Source organism: Hordeum vulgare, chromosome 6H (genome assembly GCF_904849725.1).
Source record: "Hordeum vulgare subsp. vulgare chromosome 6H, MorexV3_pseudomolecules_assembly, whole genome shotgun sequence".
Taxonomy (NCBI): Eukaryota; Viridiplantae; Streptophyta; class Magnoliopsida; order Poales; family Poaceae; genus Hordeum; species Hordeum vulgare.
This window is the reverse complement of record NC_058523.1, coordinates 127,280,776-127,300,810: the sequence shown is the minus strand read 5'-3', so window position 1 is coordinate 127,300,810 and position 20,035 is coordinate 127,280,776. Positions and strand designations below refer to the sequence as shown.

The 20,035-nt window shown below is 50.9% G+C and overlaps 2 protein-coding genes across 3 annotated transcripts; both read right to left on the bottom strand.

Annotated features, from left to right (window-relative positions):
• Positions 1 to 703: 703 nt before the first annotated feature.
• On the bottom strand, positions 704 to 4,297 carry LOC123402539 (proline-rich protein PRCC). 2 transcript variants are annotated; one of them, XM_045096461.1, is made up of 2 exons: positions 3,011 to 4,297; positions 704 to 1,090 (listed from the first exon to the last, which is right to left on the bottom strand). In XM_045096461.1, the coding sequence occupies exons 1-2, from the start codon at positions 4,100 to 4,102 to the stop codon at positions 863 to 865; spliced, it is 1,320 nt and encodes a 439-aa protein (XP_044952396.1). In that variant the 5' UTR covers positions 4,103 to 4,297; the 3' UTR covers positions 704 to 862. The 2 variants fall into 2 exon arrangements, with proteins under 2 accessions (XP_044952396.1, XP_044952398.1); XM_045096463.1 differs by having other exon boundaries at positions 704 to 1,068.
• A 323-nt stretch (positions 4,298 to 4,620) lies between these two features.
• LOC123405210 lies at positions 4,621 to 18,662 on the bottom strand. Its single transcript, XM_045098988.1, has 2 exons — positions 18,485 to 18,662; positions 4,621 to 5,171 (listed from the first exon to the last, which is right to left on the bottom strand). Exons 1-2 carry the CDS (start codon positions 18,660 to 18,662, stop codon positions 4,621 to 4,623), a joined length of 729 nt encoding a protein of 242 aa, XP_044954923.1.
• Between the last annotated feature and the right edge of the window lie 1,373 nt (positions 18,663 to 20,035).

Genomic DNA, 20,035 nt, shown 5'->3' with positions numbered 1-20,035 from the left:
GATCAATTCACGTAGCCTCTTTGTTTTGCTTTGCTTGTATCGCTCAATTTTTTATCATGGTGGAATTAACAATGGACGGGTTGATTTCTCAACAAAATAGGATAGGACTGATTACATTAGTTAGTTAGCTTATTATTTTAATAAATCAAGATGATTATAAAAAGATTAAAAGCGTGTGGTATTTTTTTCTCCTGTTACAACGCACGGGCCCTTTTGCTAGTTTAATATCAATGCATCTTAATTTTACGCTTCATAAATTTTATTTTATTTTACACGTAAAAGAGACCATGAAAAATATTATCAACGTAAAAGTATTTTATGTCACGTAAAATTACGAACATACAAAAATAGTGCGGAAAATACACTAAATTCAATTTTTCTGGTCTTGTGACCTATATTTTTATTTTTCTTTTGTCAAATTTTACATGGTGATTCCATATAAATTTAACTATTTGTATTTTAAATGTTTTTTTAAAAATTGATCGTAAGATTATCTCGGGTGGAGAATAAACTATTCTACAGCCTGGGTGATGAATAGAGTTTCTATACATACATATATATATGTATATATATATACATACATATACATACATATATATATGTATATATATACACATATATATATATATATATATATATATATATATATATATATATATATATATATATATATATGCCAAAATAGAGCTTTAGGGTCCAGGAATCGCAGGAACATGCTGCCTTCTTTAGAAGGTCTGTAATAATAATAATGCACCGTTTACAAGCAAAGGTTGAATGAGCTATTGGTTTGGTTATAATCGTACAACGGGTGCACATCACCAGGCACTACAACAAAAATTTAGACAACATGATGAATAAACAGTTACAGTTTGATTCTGATATACAAGGCGGCCTTCCTGACCATTCTCACCACCCATATTTTGCTTGAGTCTCCGCTTTCGTGAGGAAGCCCTTGGCACGCCTCTCCGAAAGCTCCATCTCCTTCTGTTTCAGGTCGTAGAAGAGAGAACCGATCTGATGCTTTCTCTTCTGGAGCTTGGAGGGCTTTCCCTTCCCCGAAGGGGCGGCCTACAAACGAGATAGAACAAAACTAAGGTCAGGATAATACACACATTCAAGCGTTGATTAATGTAGCCTGCTCTGAATTGATGTTAAAAGCAGAAGTGTGGACGCTAAACAAAAGCAATACGATAGGGACATGTGAAAATGGCTGAATGGTTGATGGCTTTGATACCAGGGAGAAATCGGAATTAACAGCTACAATTTTCAAACAGCACAGAACCAGTCACCAACTATACAGGGAAAACTATATATTCAAGACATGCTTCCAAGTTCTGATTGCGATATGATAATATCTTCTAATGCACCCTGGGTTATGGACCACATATCAATTATCATCAACTTATATTATCAAAAAGGTCTACCTTTGGTAGGATCATCAGATATTAACAAGACCATATTTTGATATTAGCCATCCTTCTATTTTTCATCATTGTTTTTTAGTTTGTGATTTCAAAGTTCTACTACCCGAGCATATTCCTTTCCTAGACAATTGGACTGTGAAGACGTAACCCAGGACCACCATTACACCCTACGACACAAGGTCCTGGATTAGGGAGACCTAACACAAGAAAACAGAACTCTAGCTTATCTGTATTTCAAATGTATGTAGAGGTCTTGAATTAGAGGGAGTATCCAATACCCAGGCACAACCTCGTCACATCATCACCTTATTCTTTTATTTATGCATATTGTCAAAGTAATGTTGTAGCTCATATTTAATTTAAAATTAACTGAAGTACTGAACGCTGTGTGAATCTTGTCAGATTAAATAATAAATACAGAACCTGCTCTAATTTTGTCAATTCCATGTAGTGCGATTTTGCTTAATAAAGCTACCCGTTTAATCTAACAAACTGTGCTTTAATATAACCTAAACTAAAACAAGTTTGTCTTGGCTCACAAGTCCCATCTGGTATAGGCAATCAGCAAACCCATTAGGAGCGTACATACTCAATGCAAAATAATAGGTACCCCCTCCAATCACTAAGATGTTCTGACTTTTTTATAAATCGGATGTATGTAGACACATTTTAGTGTGTTTCTTCACTCATTTCAGTCTGTCTGTAGTCTATATTGAAATATCCAAAACATCTTAAAATAATGAACAGAGGGAGTATATTACTACTCCCTCCATTCCATAAACCCCGACACTTAATTATGGAACAGAGCGAGTACATTGTAATAACAACTAATTCGTTTGGTCACAGCTTTCTGAAATTATATGACTATATTACGAGTGAAATATTTTTTCTGCAAAATGTTAAATATACTGTGACAACTGAAGTTCAAAGTTGCATCTCTATCAAACGGAGTAATAATAGCTTCAATAGTTCTTTACTGAACAGAATGGTAACTTTTTCATTAATTTTATTTTAATTGTATGTCCAATAGCACAAATTTATACAGAAACATGGTTTAAACCATAAGCTAGATTAGCTAGTATACTTATCGTTAAGTCTAAGGAAATATGAATTGGCAAATTATATGGTTCATTTCGTAACAAAACTTAATTACATGGTCATCTACTCCAGTGATGATCTGGTGATATTGACAACACCCTTGAAAGCATTACTAGCATAATTACAGCTTGGAGAAGTTATCAATAGTGACTTATCATTTGTCAGGTACAGTACTTGATATGTTTACCTTATTGGTGATGATTTGCAAATTAAAAACTAAAATTGTGGCAAGCAAAAACCCACTACCAAGAGTAATTGCTGGGGACTGCTATCAGGACCTAAATTGCATGAATAATGCTGCATGCGTACTACACTGTCTGTGTATCACTTGAAAAAATAAAATATGATTATCTAACATTGACTAGATATAGTAGTGATGATGGCTATAAGGTGAAGGAAAATCGATCAAAGACAGTAAACTGAGCACAATGACAATGCAGCAAGAAGCAAAAGTCATGCCATGTTATCAGGGAATGATTTGTCTGTACCTGGTAACTAGGACCAAAGGCCATCCCTGTGAGCTTGGATTTGTCCTCCCTTGGACGGTTCTTGACCAGCTCTGCCTGATTCACCTCTATAATCTCCATAGGCATATCCCTCCTACCTCTCTTCACTCCAATCCTGCCCAATTCTGGTGGAAGTGCTGGCTCCCGCATTGGTGGAGCTGCCATTGCCACCGCCTCAGCACTGTAACCTCCAGTATATTCCCCTCCACATGGCGGCGCTGTCGAATGCCCGTATCCACCACTGTGCTCCCCGCCATATCCATTGCCATACCCACCACCTTGCTCTACTCCATATGCTGCATACTGTGGTTCGGTCCCATAATTCAAATTGCTATTCGGATCCAAACCATAATTTGCATAATAGTTTGGATCCCATGCATAACCTTCGTACCCATTAGCATTTCCAACTCCAGCATCATAACCCTGGTGTTGGACGTCTCCAGCTCCGACACCAAGACCCTGTTGTTCTTGCTGCTGCTCCGGAGCAGGCATGGCGTCCTCATCACTGCTTTCCTCAGGACCGTCCTCGTCGGCAGGGCCAGTATCGGACCTTTCTGGCGCCCCTCTGTTGACAGCCGAGCTAGAGGGGCCAGCAGCACCAAGATTTGACCTCTCCGGCCCGGCGGTGTCTACGGCCGACCTCCTGGCTGCGCCGGAGCCAAACCCAAGCGAGTGCCTGGGCGCCGGGAGGAACGAAGACACCGGCCCCGATCCAGCAGACAGGGGCGGGGGCGCCTCGCTGGCGCTGGGACGGCGCTTCTCGGCGTCATCCTCCTCGTCCGAGCTGACTCCGGTGGTCTGGCGGATCGGTGGCGGGCGGAACTGGACGACGCGCTTAGGGTTTCCGGAGTAAGCGGAGGATTTGGGAGGTGGGATGGAGGAGAAGGTCGGGGCGGATTTCGGCGCCGGGAGCGACGAGAAGATAGGCGCCGACTTGGGCTGCGGGAGCGCGGAGAAGATGCCGCCGGCGGGCTTTCCGCTGGCCTCGCCGCGGCGGGTAGCGGGAGCGGGTGAGGGGATGCTCTCGTCGGCGTCTTCATCTGAAGAGGCGTAGGTGGCAAGAAGCGAATCCATGTTTGCGGCGCGGTCGTCTGGGGCAGGAGGCAGACGGCCGCGGCGGCTTTGGGGTTTGTTTCGAGTTGGAGTTGGAGTCGGAGTCGGAGTCGTCGACGGTGAGCGGAGGCGGTGGTCGGGTAAGGTACGGGGAAGTGGGGGGAGTTTCCTGGGCTGGGCTTCGGCGGGGTACTTTTTATGTAACGGGCTGGGCTTCACCCTTTTTTTGAGGAACACTATGATTTCCATACTTAAACTGGCAGGGCTAAAACACTGGCCTGTCGAACGAGTGCACCAAAAAGCCGTCGGAAACGTTTAAAAACAACTGGCAGAAATCATCCGGGTCGCCTGCATGCCAGGGGTCGCGATGGGATCAGGCTCAGGATGTAAATGGACATCTCACCGGGTGTTGTGGTACTTGAACGCTCTCACCGCTACTTCTTATATGGGATTATGTCCTAGTCCAATTATTATTTTATGGCGTATGTGATGTTCACATAGTGCCGCGTATTTACAAAGCGAACTGATACAGGGTGCATTTATGGTAGAAACCGCTCCCGCAGCTTGGCCCCCTCGTCCCTGAAGCCGGCGTTGTCGCGCAGCAGGCGTTCGCAATCCCTGATGACGCGGTTGAGCTGGTCGAGCAGCTGGCGGTTGGCGCCGTGGAGGTGCACCACGTGCGCCCACAGCTCGCTCAGCTGCTTCTGCTTCCTCATGCGCGATAGCCGCGCCGACTCCCGGTTCAACACCATCCGTCGCCGCCGCCGCTCCTCCGCCAGGCTGCAGTGCGCCTGCTGGTACTCGTCCGAGTTGGACGAGTTGTTCCCGAACGGGAGGAGGGCCCCGCCGCCGGTGGCCTCGTGAAGCAGTTGTGCGACGACGTCGTGCTGCTGCTGGTGGTGGTACGAGGAGGAGAAGGGGGACGACGTCGCGTGTGGGACCAGGAGGCCGCCGTCGTTGTACGGGAAGACGAGGTCGTCCGGAGCCACCACCTGGTAATGGGGCCTGAAGGCGGCGGTGATCGCAGCCGCGGCCGACAGGTACGGCACGCTGGCAGCTTGGGGTGTCGGGGAAGGAGATGAACACGCCGCTGGCGTTCATGGGCTTAGTTGGGCTGTTCACTAACGCCACTTATTTTTAGGTGATATCCACAAACGCCATTTAGACTGTGATGGGGTTATAGTCATAGGGTAGGGTCATAAGCCTACCTTATAGGTCCTACCCAAGGACCACCCTTCATAAGGGACAAGGCCCTTTGTCAGCTCCGACTGAACTAAGGAATTCCCATCATCCAGTCGGTAACAGACATCCGACCATCCAGTCGAAGGCGAGCATTCGGAGCGTATCGATCGGACCGACTGGATTCCACTCTGTACATCGTAACCCCCCAGGAGGGAAACAGTCGTACGTTTCCTCACGCTTTTATTAGCATTTAGGTCGTACGTTACCTGTAACGTAGGTATTTATTCGCCATTATTCCACCCCTGCGCACCGACCGTTGTGAAGGGCAGCGCACTCTATATAAGCCACCCTTCCCCACTGGTGCAAGGGTGAGCAACTCATTGTATTCCATATTTCCACTCGACAACAAGCTCCCTGAGCACTGAGACGTAGGGCTATTACCTCCATCGCAGAGGGGCCTCAACTCATACAACCTCGCCATAGCTAAGGCTTTGCCCATCCTTTTCGTATCCTACACATCTACTGTCAGGCTTATACCCACGACAGTTGGCGCCCACCGTGGGGCAGGCGTCTAAGCGACTTCCGGCGAGTTTGCGACTACTTCCTTTCATCATGTCGTCCGGTGGAGGTTCGAGCATGGGTCACCAGATCTTCTTCGGCGCTCTCTCCTTCATCATCGACGATTCGGCGTGGCTTCGGGATGCTCCTCTCGACGTCGAGGCGCTTCCCCGTCGTGGGGCTACGCACTTCCGTGCCGGCGCCCTCGACATCTTCTTCTCCAACAGTCGGCTCTGGTGTTGACCTGCATCGCCGTCACGCGCCGCAGCAAGCGGTCTCGCCGTCCGCGGCTCCAGCGTTGGGTGCAACACGCCCAGGCGCGCCAGAACACGTCTTCACAAGTGGCGGTTCTAGAGTCCATTGTGGTTGCCCCGCTGTCCCAGCACTCGGACTCGGTTCCGACTGAGTTTCCTTCCGAGTATGCGGGTCGCGGACCCGCAGCTGAAGTCCACATGGCCAACTCCCATGAAGATCCCCGTCAAGCTGGCCGGAGCGAGCGCGAGGTCAGCGAAACGTCCGGCGCGCGCCGTCCACCTCGCCGTTCTGCTAGTCGGCACACTCGACGGAGCAACATAGAGTTGTTCCGCACACCCCTCCTCAACTTGGCTGCGGCTGCCAAGATAGCCGATTCCCTCCAGCCGACTGATTCAGAGGATGGTAGAGGGATCGAGCAGATCCGAGCCCTGTTGCACACGGCGCAGCAGCAGAATTCGGCGGTCTCCCAGTCGCACAACAGGATCCATAATAGTTCTGTTCATGCGAATACGCATCGGCCGGTTCACAGCCCTGGTTCCCATCAGCGGCACAGGGGAGGCAGCCGTTCCATGAATCACGAAGATCGCCGCCGTTCACGCACCCCTCCGCGGGGTGGGCCCTATGGGTCCCGACATCATGATGATCGGCGTTAAGTCGACGATACTTACGACCCAAGGCCCGACGCAAGAGGGCATATCGCCCAGCGAAGGGTCGACAGGGGCCGAGCCCACCGCGATGGTCACGATATGGACCGTCCAAGTGGAAGCAGGACCATCGTGTCTGGTCCCGAGTGTTTTAGTCGAGCCATCCGCTCGGCTGACATCCCGCCCAACTTCCGATTGGCGACGGGAATCATCAAGTTTACAGGAGTGTCCAAGCCGGAAACATGGCTAGATGACTACCGAGTGGCGGTCCAGATCGGAGGAGGGGACGACCATGTCGCCATGAAGCACCTCCCTCTAATGCTCGACGGCTCGGCGCGAGCGTGGCTGAATTAGTTGCCCCCCTCAAGCATCTACAGCTGGGCAGATCTGGCCCGAATGTTCATCAAGACCTTCGAAGGGACGTGCAAGCGCCCTGCAGGCCTCGTGGAGCTCCAGCATTGCATCCAGAAGCAGAATGAGCCCTTGCGTGACTTCATTCAGCGTTGGACAACTCTCTACCACACGGTGGAGAACGTCACCGAGCATCAAGCAGTCTGCGCCTTCAAGGCAGGCGTGCGGTACAAAGATCTGTACCTAAAGTTCAGCCGAACAGGTGACATCTTCATGAGCAAGATGATGGAGATAGCAGCTCGCTACGCAAATGGCGAAGAAGAGGACCGCATCCGAAGCGGCAAGCACAAGACAGTCGGCGATGGAGATGGAAGCAACACTCGGAAGAAAAAGCAAAAAGCCCCATCCACTCCGCAGGCTGAAGCTGCAGTCGTGACCAATGCCAAGTTCAAGGGCAAAGGGAAGGCGCAGTTTACCCCCAAGAAGAAGCAGTTCAATAATCCCATCCTGGACCAGCCATGCCCGGTTCATACGAAGATGGACGAAGGGAGCAACTCATTGTATTCCATATTTCCGCTCGACAACAAGCTCCCTGAGCACTGAGACGTAGGGCTATTACCTCCACCGCAGAGGGGCCTGAACTCATACAACCTCGCTGTAGCTAAGGCTCTGCCCATCCTTTTCGTACCCTACACATCTACTGTCAGGCTTATACCCACGACAGTGTCGCCTCCTGATCCAGGGGTTCGGCGAAGGGCAACCGAGTGAGAAGGTCAATGAACAAGATGAGGAGGATAAGGAGGATCCGTTCCCCCAAGTCCATGCGACACTCATGATTTTTGCTGACGTCGAGAGCAAGAGTCGACTGAAGATGGTGAACCGGGAGGTGAACATGGCCACCCCTACCAGCCCCAAGTTCCTCAAATGGTCTCAGACTGCGATCACCTTTGACCAGTCGGATCATCCAGCACATGTACCCACCCCAGGAAGACAAGCTCTGGTCATCGACCCGGTGGTAGAAGGAGCCCGACTGTGCAAAGTCCTCATGGACGGCGGCAGCGGTTTGAACATCATGTACGCTGACACTCTCAAGGGGATGGGCATTTCGATGTCCAAACTCAGCGAGAGCAGCATGCAGTTCCATGGAGTCGTCCCTGGACGGAAGGCCAAGTCACTCGGCCAGATCGCGTTGGACGTCGTTTTCGGCTCCGACAAGAACTTTCGCAAGGAAAAGCTCACGTTTGAGGTGGTAGATTTCCAGAGTGCTTACCACGCAATTCTGGGCCGCCCAGCGTATGTTACGTATACTTGAAGCTGAAGATGCCAGGCCCAAAAGGCGTGATCACCATCACGGGCAATCGACAGCGAGCCGAAGAGTGCCTGCAGCAGGGATCAAGAATCGTCGACCAGCAGATGGCCGTCCTCGAGCTCGACAAGTACAAGAAAACAGTCGACCCCGCCGACCTGATGCGCTCAAAGAAGCCAGCTTTAGAATCCGCATTCCAGTCGGCGGGAGAGACGAAGAAGGTGAGCATTCACCCGACGGACGATACTGCTGCCCCGATGAACATCTCCACCACCCTCGATCCTAAATAGGAAGCCGAGCTCACCCAATTCCTCCGTGAGAACTGGGACATCTTCACATGGAAACCTTCTGACATGCCAGGTGTACCCAGGGAGTTGGCTGAGCACTGGCTGCATGTGGACCCCGTCGCTCGGCCCGTCCGAGAGCGCTTGCGCCGGTCCGCCGCGCACAAGAGGAAAGCAATCGGGGAGGAGGTGGCCAAGCTGCTGGCAGCCAACTTCATTCGCGAGGTTCACCACTCCGAGTGGCTCGCCAATGTTGTTATGGTGCCCAAGAAGGACAAGTCGCTCCGAATGTGCATCGACTTCAAGCACCTCAATAAGGTCTGCCCGAAGGACCATTTTCTGCTCCCCCGCATAGATCAAATTGTCGATTCGACTGCGGGGTGCGAGCGTTTGTCATTTCTTGATGCCTACTCGGGCTATCATCAGATCCGTCTGTATGGCCCCGATGAATTAAAGACAGCCTTTATCGCCCCCATTCGGGTGCTTCTGCTACATCACTATGCCATTTGGTTTGAAGAATGCAGGAGCTACCTTTATGCACATGATCCAAAAATGCCTTCTCGACCAGATCGGTCGGAATGTGGAGGCATATATGGATGATATCGTAGTCAAGTCACGCAAAGGTTCCGACCTGCTGACTGACTAGGCAGAAACATTCGCCAACCTTCGTAGGTACGATATCAAGCTCAACCCCGCCAAATGTTCATTCGGTGTTCCCAGCGGAAAGTTACTCGGTTTCTTCGTTTCCGAACGAGGGATCGATGTCAACCCCGAAAAGATCGGGACCATCGTTCGAATGGAGAGGCCAGTCAGAATACACGATGTTCAACGGCTCACAGGTTGCCTAGCGGCTTTGAGTAGGTTCATCAGTCGACTCGGCGAGAAAGCACTTCCTCTGTACCGACTCATGAAGAAATCAGATACTTTCGAGTGGACAGACGAAGCCCAAGTCGCATTCGACGACCTCAAAGTCCTACTTTCCACCCAGCCGGTTCTTATTGCTCCGCTCAGTAAAGAGCCCCTTCTTCTGTATATCGCGGCTACAAATCAAGTCGTTAGTACTGTTCTTACAGTCGAACGAGAAGAAGAAGGCAAAGCATACAAAGTTCAGCGGCCAGTGTACTACGTCTCCGAGGTCCTGACTCCTTCCAAGCAGAGGTATCCCCACTATCAAAAACTTATCTACGGGAACTGCGAAGAAGGTGGCTCATTATTTCCAAGACCACTCGTTGTCTGTCGTTTCTGATGCTCCGTTGTCGGAAATTCTCCACAATCGGGACGCGTTAGGCCGAGTGGCGAAGTGGGCAATGGAGATGCTGTACTGTGATATCAAGTTCGAGGCCAAGAAAGCTATTAAGTCTCAAGCTCTGGCTGACTTCATAGCAGAATGGGTAGAACAACAGCAACCGACCCACATCTACTCGGCCCATTGGACAATGTTCTTTGATGGGTCCAAGATGTTGAATGGCTCCGGGCTGGTGTTGTGATCATATCGCCAAAGGACGACAAACTCAAGTACGTGCTGCAGATACACTTCGATTCCTCCAACAACGAGGCAGAGTATGAAGCTCTCCTCTACGGATTACGCATGGCCATCTCACTCGGCGTCCGTCGCCTGATGGTCTACGGCGATTCAGATTTGGTGGTCAATCAAGTGATGAAAGAGTGGGATGTCAGGAACCCCACCATGACCACATATTGCAATGCAGTGAGGAAGCTTGAGAAGAAGTTCGAAGGTCTAGAACTTCATCACGTTCCGAGACTGAAGAACCAAGCAGCTCATGAGTTGGCAAAACTCGGATCCACTCGGAGACCAGTCCCGAGTGGCGTCTGCCTCGAGCACCTTCACCTCCCTTCAGTCAAAGAAGATCCTTTTACAGAAGAACCAGTACAACCAAAGAGTTGAACAGATCCGACTGAAGTCGATGTACCTGCTGTGGTTGATCTGGTCATGGAGATTCTTGCTGCCATCCCCGATTGGACTGTGCCGATCATTGCATATATCCTGAGACAGGAACTACCAGAAGACGAAGTCCAGGCCATGCAGATAGTCCGCAGGTCGAAGTCATTCACTGTCATTGATGGTCAATTGTACAAGGAGAGCGTTTCAGGCGTTCTCCAACGATGCATCTCCCCAGAGGAGGGGCAGCTGATCCTGGAAGATATTCACTCGGGGACCTGCGGTCATCACGCCTCTTCGAGAGCAATCGTCGCCAAGGCATTCAGGGCTGGTTTTTTCTGGCTGCAGGCAAACGAGATGGCTAAAGATATGGCTGACCGATGTGAGGGCTGTCAGTTCTACTCCAACAAGTCCCACAAGCCGACATATGCGTTGAAGACAATCCCGCTTGTGTGGCCGTCTGCAGTTTGGGGATTAGATACAGTCGGACCATTCAAGACAGGCCAAGGGGGATACACACATTTGTTGGTGGCAGTCGACAAGTTCACGAAATGGATCGAAGCCAAGCCCATCAAGAAACTCGACGCCTCAACAGCCGTCAAGTTTATCAGGGACATCATCTCCAGATTCGGTGTACCTCATAGCATAATCACGGACAACGGGACAAACTTTGACTCGGACAGATTCAAAGGTTTCTGTGCAAGCCAAGGTATCCGAGTGGATTTTGCTCCATAGCACATCCTCAATCCAATGGACAAGCAGAGCGGGCGAATGGGCTTATTCTTCAAGGTTTGAAGCCCCGACTCCTACCAGAGGTGGGACACGCCGCTGGCGCATGGGTCACCGAGTTACCTTCAGTACTTTGGGGTCTTCGCACAACCCCAAACAGATCTACAGGGCGATCACCGTTCTTCCTCGTTTATGGAGCAGAAGCGGTCCTTCCGAGTGACTTGCTTCATAATGCGCCACGAGTCGAACTCTTCTCCGAAGCTGAAGCAGAACAAGCAAGGCAAGATGGAGTGGACCTTCTAGAGGAGGAGCGCGAGATGGAACTGACTCGCTCAACCATTTATCAACAAGATCTGCGGCGTTTTCATGCACGCCACGTCAGGAGTCGCACGTTCCAAGCAGGCGATCTGGTGCTCCGAGTGGATCAGCAAAGACCTCACAAGTTGGCTCCGGCATGGGAAGGACCTTTCATCATCTCCAAGGTGCTGAACAACGGAGCATACAGACTCTACAACATCGAGAGGGAGACAGACGAGCTGCGTGCATGGAACGGAGATCTCCTGAAGCGCTTCTACACGTGATCGTCGACTGAAGCACTGTAAAGAACAAGTATTGATGAAATAATATAAAGCAGATTCAGTTTTTGCAGATTCAGAATTCGTCCGCGGTCGCAGACTACGGTCACACACAAAAAAAACTTAGTTGCGCTCCAGAATCGCCTAAGTTCTAACTTCCTCCGAGTGTGCACTAAACGTCGCACTCGGGGACTTAGCTGTGATCAAGAATCACCTAAGTAATACATTTCTCCGAGTGTGCACTAAACGTCGCACTCGGGGACTTAGCTGTGATCAAGAATCACCTAAGTAATACATTTCTCCGAGTGTGCACTAAACGTCACACTCGGGGACTTAGCTGTGATCAAGAATCACCTAAGTAATAAATTTCTCCGAGTGTGCACTAAACGTCGCACTTGGGGACTTAGCTGTGATCAAGAATCACCTAAGTAATACATTTCTCCGAGTGTGCACTAAACGACGCACTCGGGGACTTAGCTGTGATCAAGAATCACCTAAGTAATACATTTCTCCGAGTGTGCACTAAACGTCGCACTCGGGGACTTAGCTGTGATCAAGAATCACCTAAGTAATAAATTTCTCCGAGTGTGCACTAAACGTCGCACTCGGGGACTTAGCTGTGATCAAGAATCACCTAAGTAATAAATTTCTCCGAGTATGCACTAAACGTCGCACTCGGAGACTTAGCTGTGATCAAGAATCACCTAAGTAATAACTTTCTCCGAATGTGCACTAAAACGTCGCACTCGGGGACTTAGCTGTGATCAAGAATCACCTAAGTAATACATTTCTCCGAGTGTGCACAAAACGACGCACTCCGGGACTTAGCTGTGATCAAGAATCACCTAAGTAATACATTTCTCCGAGTGTGCACTAAACGACGCACTCGGGGACTTAGCTGTGATCAAGAATCACCTAAGTAATACATTTCTCCGAGTGTGCACTAAACGTCGCACTCGGGGACTTAGCTGTGATCAAGAATCACCTAAGTAATAAATTTCTCCGAGTGTGCACTAAACGTCGCACTCGGAGACTTAGCTGTGATCAAGAATCACCTAAGTAATAACTTTCTCCGAATGTGCACTAAAACGTCACACTCGAGGACTTCGCTGTGATCAAGAATCACCTAAATAATAACCTTCTACGAGTGTGCACTAAACGTCGCACTCGGAGACTTAGCTGTGATTCAGAATCACCTAAGTATTAACTTCCTCCGAGTGTGCACTCAACGCCGCACTCGGAACCTTAGCTGCGATCAAGAATCGCCTAACTAGTAACTTTCTTCGACTGTGCACTTCACGCCACACTTGGAGACTTAGATGCGATCAAGAATCGCCTAAGTACCAACTTCCTCCGAGCGTACACTCGAAGATTTAGCTGCGATATAGAATCGCCTAAATACATGACTAACACTTACATGCTACGCATGTTTGCCTTTGGCTTCACCAAGAAACGCCAAACAGAAAAACTCGAAACACCATTGCAACACAAGAGCAAACGCTTTGATTCAGATTCAAAAGTTCTAGCAAAGATAGTTCACTCGGTGCGGATCAAGCTTACCCGCACCGATCTAAGAATGTGACGGCCAACAGCAGTGGCCAAAGTTCTTTACAGATCAACACTCGGCATACCGAGGATAAAAGTGTTCTTACGCATCATCTGGATTAACGCCGGGATTGGAGGGCTCTACGAACGTGTCCAGATCAATACCGTCGGCGATGCGGGTAGCACTCTCAAGGAAAGTTTCCATGAAGTCTTCGAATCGAAGTTTCTTCGTGTTGGCCAGCTTCAATGTCTTCAGCTTCTCCTCGCGCACCTCCTTGCAATGGACTCGGACCAGGGACAGAGCAACATCTGCACCACAACGAGCTGCAGATTTATTCCACGACTGCACTCGGTTCGGAATCTCCTCCAGTCGAGCCATCAGGTTCTCCATCTCCTGCTGCGACTCATCTTCTGGCCAAAGCTCCTTGTCAATTTGGCCGACGACTTCTCTCAGTCGACCGATGAAAGGGCCAACTTTGCCCACGCGGATGTGCGCCCGGAGCAGATCCCGATTGGCGTCCTCGCCGGGTGGCACGTTATCGCGAATCGACCGCTCCACGTCAGCTGCTTCAACTTCAGCATCAATGCAAAAATCTGCAACAGAAGGGCAAGCAAACAATAAGCGCCGAGTGTGACGTACATAGGACAAGCACTCGACACAAAATAGGACTTACCAGCCAGACGCATCATCATCTGCCGAGCCCAGTCGCTGACGTATTTCTCCTGAGCTATGCATCGTTTGTTCAGCACGTCCATCTGCCCCATCAGAGCAGTCCTCTGTTTCCCCATCTTCTCAACTTCCTCAGTCAGCACCTTGTCCGCTTCACGAGCCTGCTCCAATGACTTCTCTCGTCCCACCAGAGCATCCTTCATGCCAGCCATTGCAAGCAGCGCCGCATCAAGTTCACCAGCGAACTGATTCCTCTCCGCCCTGAGAGTCTCATAGGCTGTCCCCATTTCACAAGTTTTCTGCCAGCAAACACCAAGGGACAATCAGAAAATTCAACAATAAAAGTCTAAGTTCTTCAGACCCCTGCCGACGCAAGCAGTCGACAGCGGTCTCTGGGACTACACCCAGTGGGTTCACTAAGAGTGACCCCACTGGAATGCAACTCAAGCAGGCCCGCCCTATTGAGATGCATGTTACCACCTACGCCTACGAGACCAATATTACCCGACCTGAGTACAAATTACTCTCGGGGACTCTTACAGTAAGTGCACTCCGAGTGCCACAACTGCTCGCAGTCGGTCATATTATTTACAGACACGACCAAAGCAAAGACAATATGTATAAAGACAACTGCCGGTGCAAGGACTCGACAGAAGTCTCGGGGACTACACCCACTGGGTTCACTCAGAGTGAACCCATTGCAAACAACAGATGCTATCCAAGAACACCCAGCGGGTTACAAGAGAAAAGTAAATACTTACTAGCCCACTTACTCGGATATCATCCCGCAGCTCCAAGCTCCGCTGGTACAAGGATGCGACGGGGTCGTAGGCCCTCTTGGCTTCTCCAGCCATCAGCTCCGCCTGCACCATAGCTCCCTTGGCCGCTCCCACCCGCTCCTCCGGGAGACGCTGGATGTTGAACTCGACATTTGACGAGCCTGGCATCGTCGGAAGTTACCGAGGCATCCCAAGGTCCGCTCCAGTCGGCTCTTCAACCACCGGCGCCGGTTTAGTTGGCGGCAGCGCCTCAGTCGGCAGCACGTCGGCGGCGAGAGCAGCAACAGGCGGAGCAGCCTCAAGAACAGGCTCCGCTGCTTGTTCAGCTCTCCCCTGGTCACTCTAGTCCACGCAAATCGCCCGTGATAGACCGAACGGCGCGGGATCTCAGAAAAAGAAAGAGGCAGAACCTATGATAGAATTCTAGACGCGATAGTATAAAACACTCGGAGTCACTACAACGCACCTGGCTGGGACGAGACGACGTTGTCCGTGTCCATGGGGTCATCCTCCTGGCGCGCCGGAGAGGTGGCAGAAGTAGCGACTCTGTCGAGTGAAATCCATTCGACCAATAAACAGGAGTTCACTCAGATATCAGAAGAAATTAGAAGATCGATACACTTACGTGGAGGTGACGGGGACAACAACCCTCATCCGCGGCAGAGCCTTCCGAGGCTTGGGCCCACTCGGTTTGGCCGCCTTGGAAGACTGACCCGCAGGCTCAGCGGCAGCATCCCTGGCCCTCTTGGTGCTCCGAGCACTCGAGACCACTGGGGCAGTGGGCGGAGCACTCGAAGATGCCGGAGGGACCGAGGGAACGGCAGGCTCGTGTCGGCGCTTGGTCCGATGCTCTAATTGCGGAGGCGGCGAGTCTTGCTCTTCGTCTTCCTCCTCTTCCTCGCTAGTCTCTTCCTCCGATTCCCCGCTATCGGAGACATACTCAGCGCTCTCCACGCTGCCTTCCTGGCTGCCTTCCTCCTCCTCCTCGGCCGGGTTCCCGTTCGAGACGGGAGAAAACCAGTTGGTCCATTTCTGCATAAAATTCAGTCGGCGACATCAGACGTCACACAGAGATTCAAGCAAACAATAAGATTAAGACAGTTAAGCGCACTCGACAAGTGTTACTCACCTGATTCAGAGGAGGATTATCCGCGCAGAAAGGCTTCACTCGCCGAGATCCTTTGGGATTCTCGCAGGGGCCTGTGATCTGGAGCACCCACGAGGTCACCTTCTCCTCAGTCACGCCCACAACGTTGGTCCTAGTGGAATCCTCGGGCCCCGTATAATGCCACATGGCGTGGTCGCGAGCCTGCAGGATACGCCGACCGAGGAAGACCTCCAGCAAGTCTATGCCGGTGACCCCCCTCCTGATGACATCTACGAGTGCCTCAACCAGAGGCTGGATGTCGTTCTTCTCCGCCTTCGTGAGCGCGAGCTGCTTAGGCGGGGCGGGCCGATCTAAGCTAAAGGGAGGCAGCCCTATCGCAGCATTCGGACAGGCGATATCCTGGCAATAGAACCACGTCGACTGCCAGTTCCTGACTGACTCACTTAGCTGGAGGGCAGGATAACTACTCCGACTCTTTTTCTGGAAACCTAAGCCCCCGCAGAGCTGGAGAAGATGTGTCTTATCATCCGATTGGCTGAGTCGTTTGATGGTTTGGGATCTAGCAGAAAATATGTGCTTGAACAGCCCCCAATGGGGAGGACAGCCAATGAAACACTCGCACATAACTATAAAAGCAGAGAGATGAGCAATGGCGTTCGGGGGAAAGTGGTGAAGTTGTGCCCCGAAGTGATTCATGATGCCCTTGAAGAAAGGATGCAGGGGCAAGGAGAAACCTCGATAGACGTGGCTGAGCAGCAAGACGCGCTCCCCCTCCCGGGGTGCCGGCTCGACCTCGTTCTCCGCTGGCAGCCTCCAAGACTTGTGCACGATCATCCCGTGCTCCACCAGCTGCAGTAGATCCCCCTCCATCACCGTGGAGGGGAGGAAGTCGCCTTGAATCCACCCCGCCGGCAGCGGCCGCTGCCGCCGCTGAGCAGGAGCCGCCGCCTTCCCCTTCTTCTTCCTCGCCTCCATCTTGCTGGTCTGACCCTTGGTCATGGCAGAAACTGCGAACCCTCGGGAGGAAGGAGGAGGAAGGAGTGTAGAGGCGCTGGAGGCGGCGAGAAGGACGGATCAGGCGAAGGCAAGAGATTCGGCGAGCGTAACGAAGAACCCTCGCCGCCGAGATTTAAGTAAGGTTCCGACTGGGTCGCTGGCAGGTGGCCCCGGAACCTTATCCCCCCGACCCACCGTGGCGATATTAGTGGAGAGGTTTAAGGCGCGAGAGTCGAGGCGTCAGGCGCTACTCGAGCGCGATGGCGTCATCCCCGCTGAGCGCGCGGAAACCGAAATTTGAGGATCGCGGAAAATCCGCCGCTGTCAGTTGACCGGTCGCGTCAGAAGATGCCGCAGAAGCACTCGGCTTCTGACAGTCTATTTCGCGAGTACTTCCACTCGGATCGTCGATCGGAAAAGATAAAATGGACCGAGGCAAGCAACGCCAAAGTCACGTCCGCGCCAGTCGGATCCAAACCACAAGCATCACTTCGTCGTTTCAACCTCAATCCATTCGGGGACCAATGATTGGGTTATAGTCCTAGGGTAGGGTCATAAGCCTACCTTATAGGTCCTACCCAAGGACCACCCTTCATAAGGGACAAGGCCCTTTGTCAGCTCCGACTGAACTAAGGAATTCCCATCATCCAGTCGGTAACAGACATCCGACCATCCAGTCGAAGGCGAGCATTCATAGCGTATCGATCGGACCGACTGGATTCCACTCTGTACATCGTAACCCCCCAGGAGGGAAACGGTCGTACGTTTCCTCACGCTTTTATTAGCATTTAGGCCGTACGTTACCTGTAACGTAGGTATTTATTCGCCATTATTCCACCCCTGCGCACCGACCGTTGTGAAGGGCAGCGCACTCTATATAAGCCACCCTTCCCCACTGGTGCAAGGGTGAGCAACTCATTGTATTCCATATTTCCACTCGACAACAAGCTCCCTGAGCACTGAGACGTAGGGCTATTACCTCCACTGCAGAGGGGCCTGAACTCATACAACCTCGCCGTAGCTAAGGCTCTGCCCATCCTTTTCGTACCCTACACATCTACTGTCAGGCTTATACCCACGACAGACTGTTTTATGTGGATGGCATACATGGGACTAGTGGAACCCATTGCCATTTACATCCTGAGATCAGGCACGACACCGCTCCTTCCTTCATAACCTCTCATTTTTCATTCTTATTTTTTTCCATGACGGTTGTCGTCTCCTACCTCTCTCCTTCTCTAACCACTCCGCTCAGCTCCTCCCACGAGAACACTTGCGAGGTTGCTCAAGTGGTGTGTCTGTTGTTATAGCCTATAGAGCACCGGCGAGGTCATTGAGCTCCGCCGCAGCTGCATTGAAGCGTCACGGGAGCTGTATCACAGTTTCCGTTGTCCTCGCCGCGCGCTGCATGGAAGATTCCACCCTACTGCCGCGTGTTGCGTCGCAGCATCCGTCGTCATTGTCGGCGCAACAATGGAGCACGTTTGGGGCTGCAATGGAGTGCCACCAAGGTCGTTGGACCTTCGTCGGAGCTACAATGGAGCGTCAGGGTCCGCAATGGAGCGTCGCCGGGCTCGTCATAGCTACAATGGAGCTTCGTCGAAGCTTCAATGGAGCATGCCACGGGCAGCAATGGAGCGTCGTTGGAGCTCGTTGCAGCTGCAATGGAGCTTTCACCGAAGATGCAATGGAGCGCCATCGGGGTCGTTGGTTCTCGTCGTGGCTGCAATAGAGCTTTCATCAGAGCAGCAATGGAGCATCATCGGGGGCTCGGAGCTATTTTTTTCGCGTTGCAGCTGCCCCTAGCGGTGGTGCCGCCGCGAGTGCGAGCAACGTTGTTGCAAGGCGGCAAACGAAGTTGTGGCCGAGCCTGGTGCTGAGAGCGAGTGAGAGGCATGGCGACTTTGAACTCGTTGTCTATTTGCAATGACGGTAGCAAACTAGTGGAAGGGTATTGTGTCGAACGGTAGCTTCGTCGGTGTGTGCGGTCATCGGAGCATCGTCGTTCGCTGCAAGTTAGGGGAACACCGCAGACAATCAGGATCGGCGATGCTAGCGGTCGGCGCGAGACATGAATAGTAGCGTATCAATAGGTCTAGTTTGACTAATAAAACGGACGGGAGTGGTGGATCCTACGGTTAAGAAGGCGGATGATTTTCTCAACTTTTCAACCGGTTGATCCGTAGCACTGGCCAAAGGCCGCACTAGAGTGCGCTTAACTTATTACAAGCCGTGCGAAATCACGAATTAGGGAGTACTCCTTGTAAAGTTTACTGAATTTGATTCCACGCGTGAAAAGTATTGCATTGTGAACGTGCTGGAGACTTTTCAAATGTGCTCCGCTTCTGACACTTGTCATGCGGAGGAGCAGTCTCATTATTCCTGGTTTCTAGTTTCTGTTTTCTGGTTTTCCCTTTTACATTTTAGTCCTTAAACAATTTAGGTTTTGTGGGATTGCTCTGGTTTGTTTCATCAGATATGTTTGTGGTTTTTCTTTGTTTCCGTTTTCCGTCGTCGCGCTGTGATTTGCCCGCTGCCGTCGACGCGATGTCTCTTCCCGTCATCCTCACCCTCGATAATTGTGTCGTTGTGTCTCTCTCCGACCTCTGGGCGGTAATTGCGTTTCTCCGTTGGTTTCCTATTTCCTGTTTTCCTTTTCCCCATTATATTTTGGGTAATGGAGATTTATGGGGTAATTACGAGTGGAGTTTAAGGGCATATTTCTACCCTAGTGGTTTTAGTGATTGATGACAATGCGTTTGCGGACTAATCGTGTGCAGTAAGCCTTTCATGTATTTCATCGTTTGCTAACTAATCGTGTGAAGTAAGCCTTTCAGGTATTTTATCAATGCTTTGATGACAATGCGTTTGCGGACTAATCGTATGAAGACAGTTTTCTCTCTTACGTTTCATTGTCGGTGGACTTGAGTCATAGGAAAAGTCGTTCTATTAAGAGGGGGTCCGCTTCGGAAAGGTTTGGGTTGAATCATCATGTACACATTCCTTCACACCCTCTTTCCCGCCTCAATGGAGCATCCTACCTTGCCCTATCCTACCTAAAAAAGATCCAAG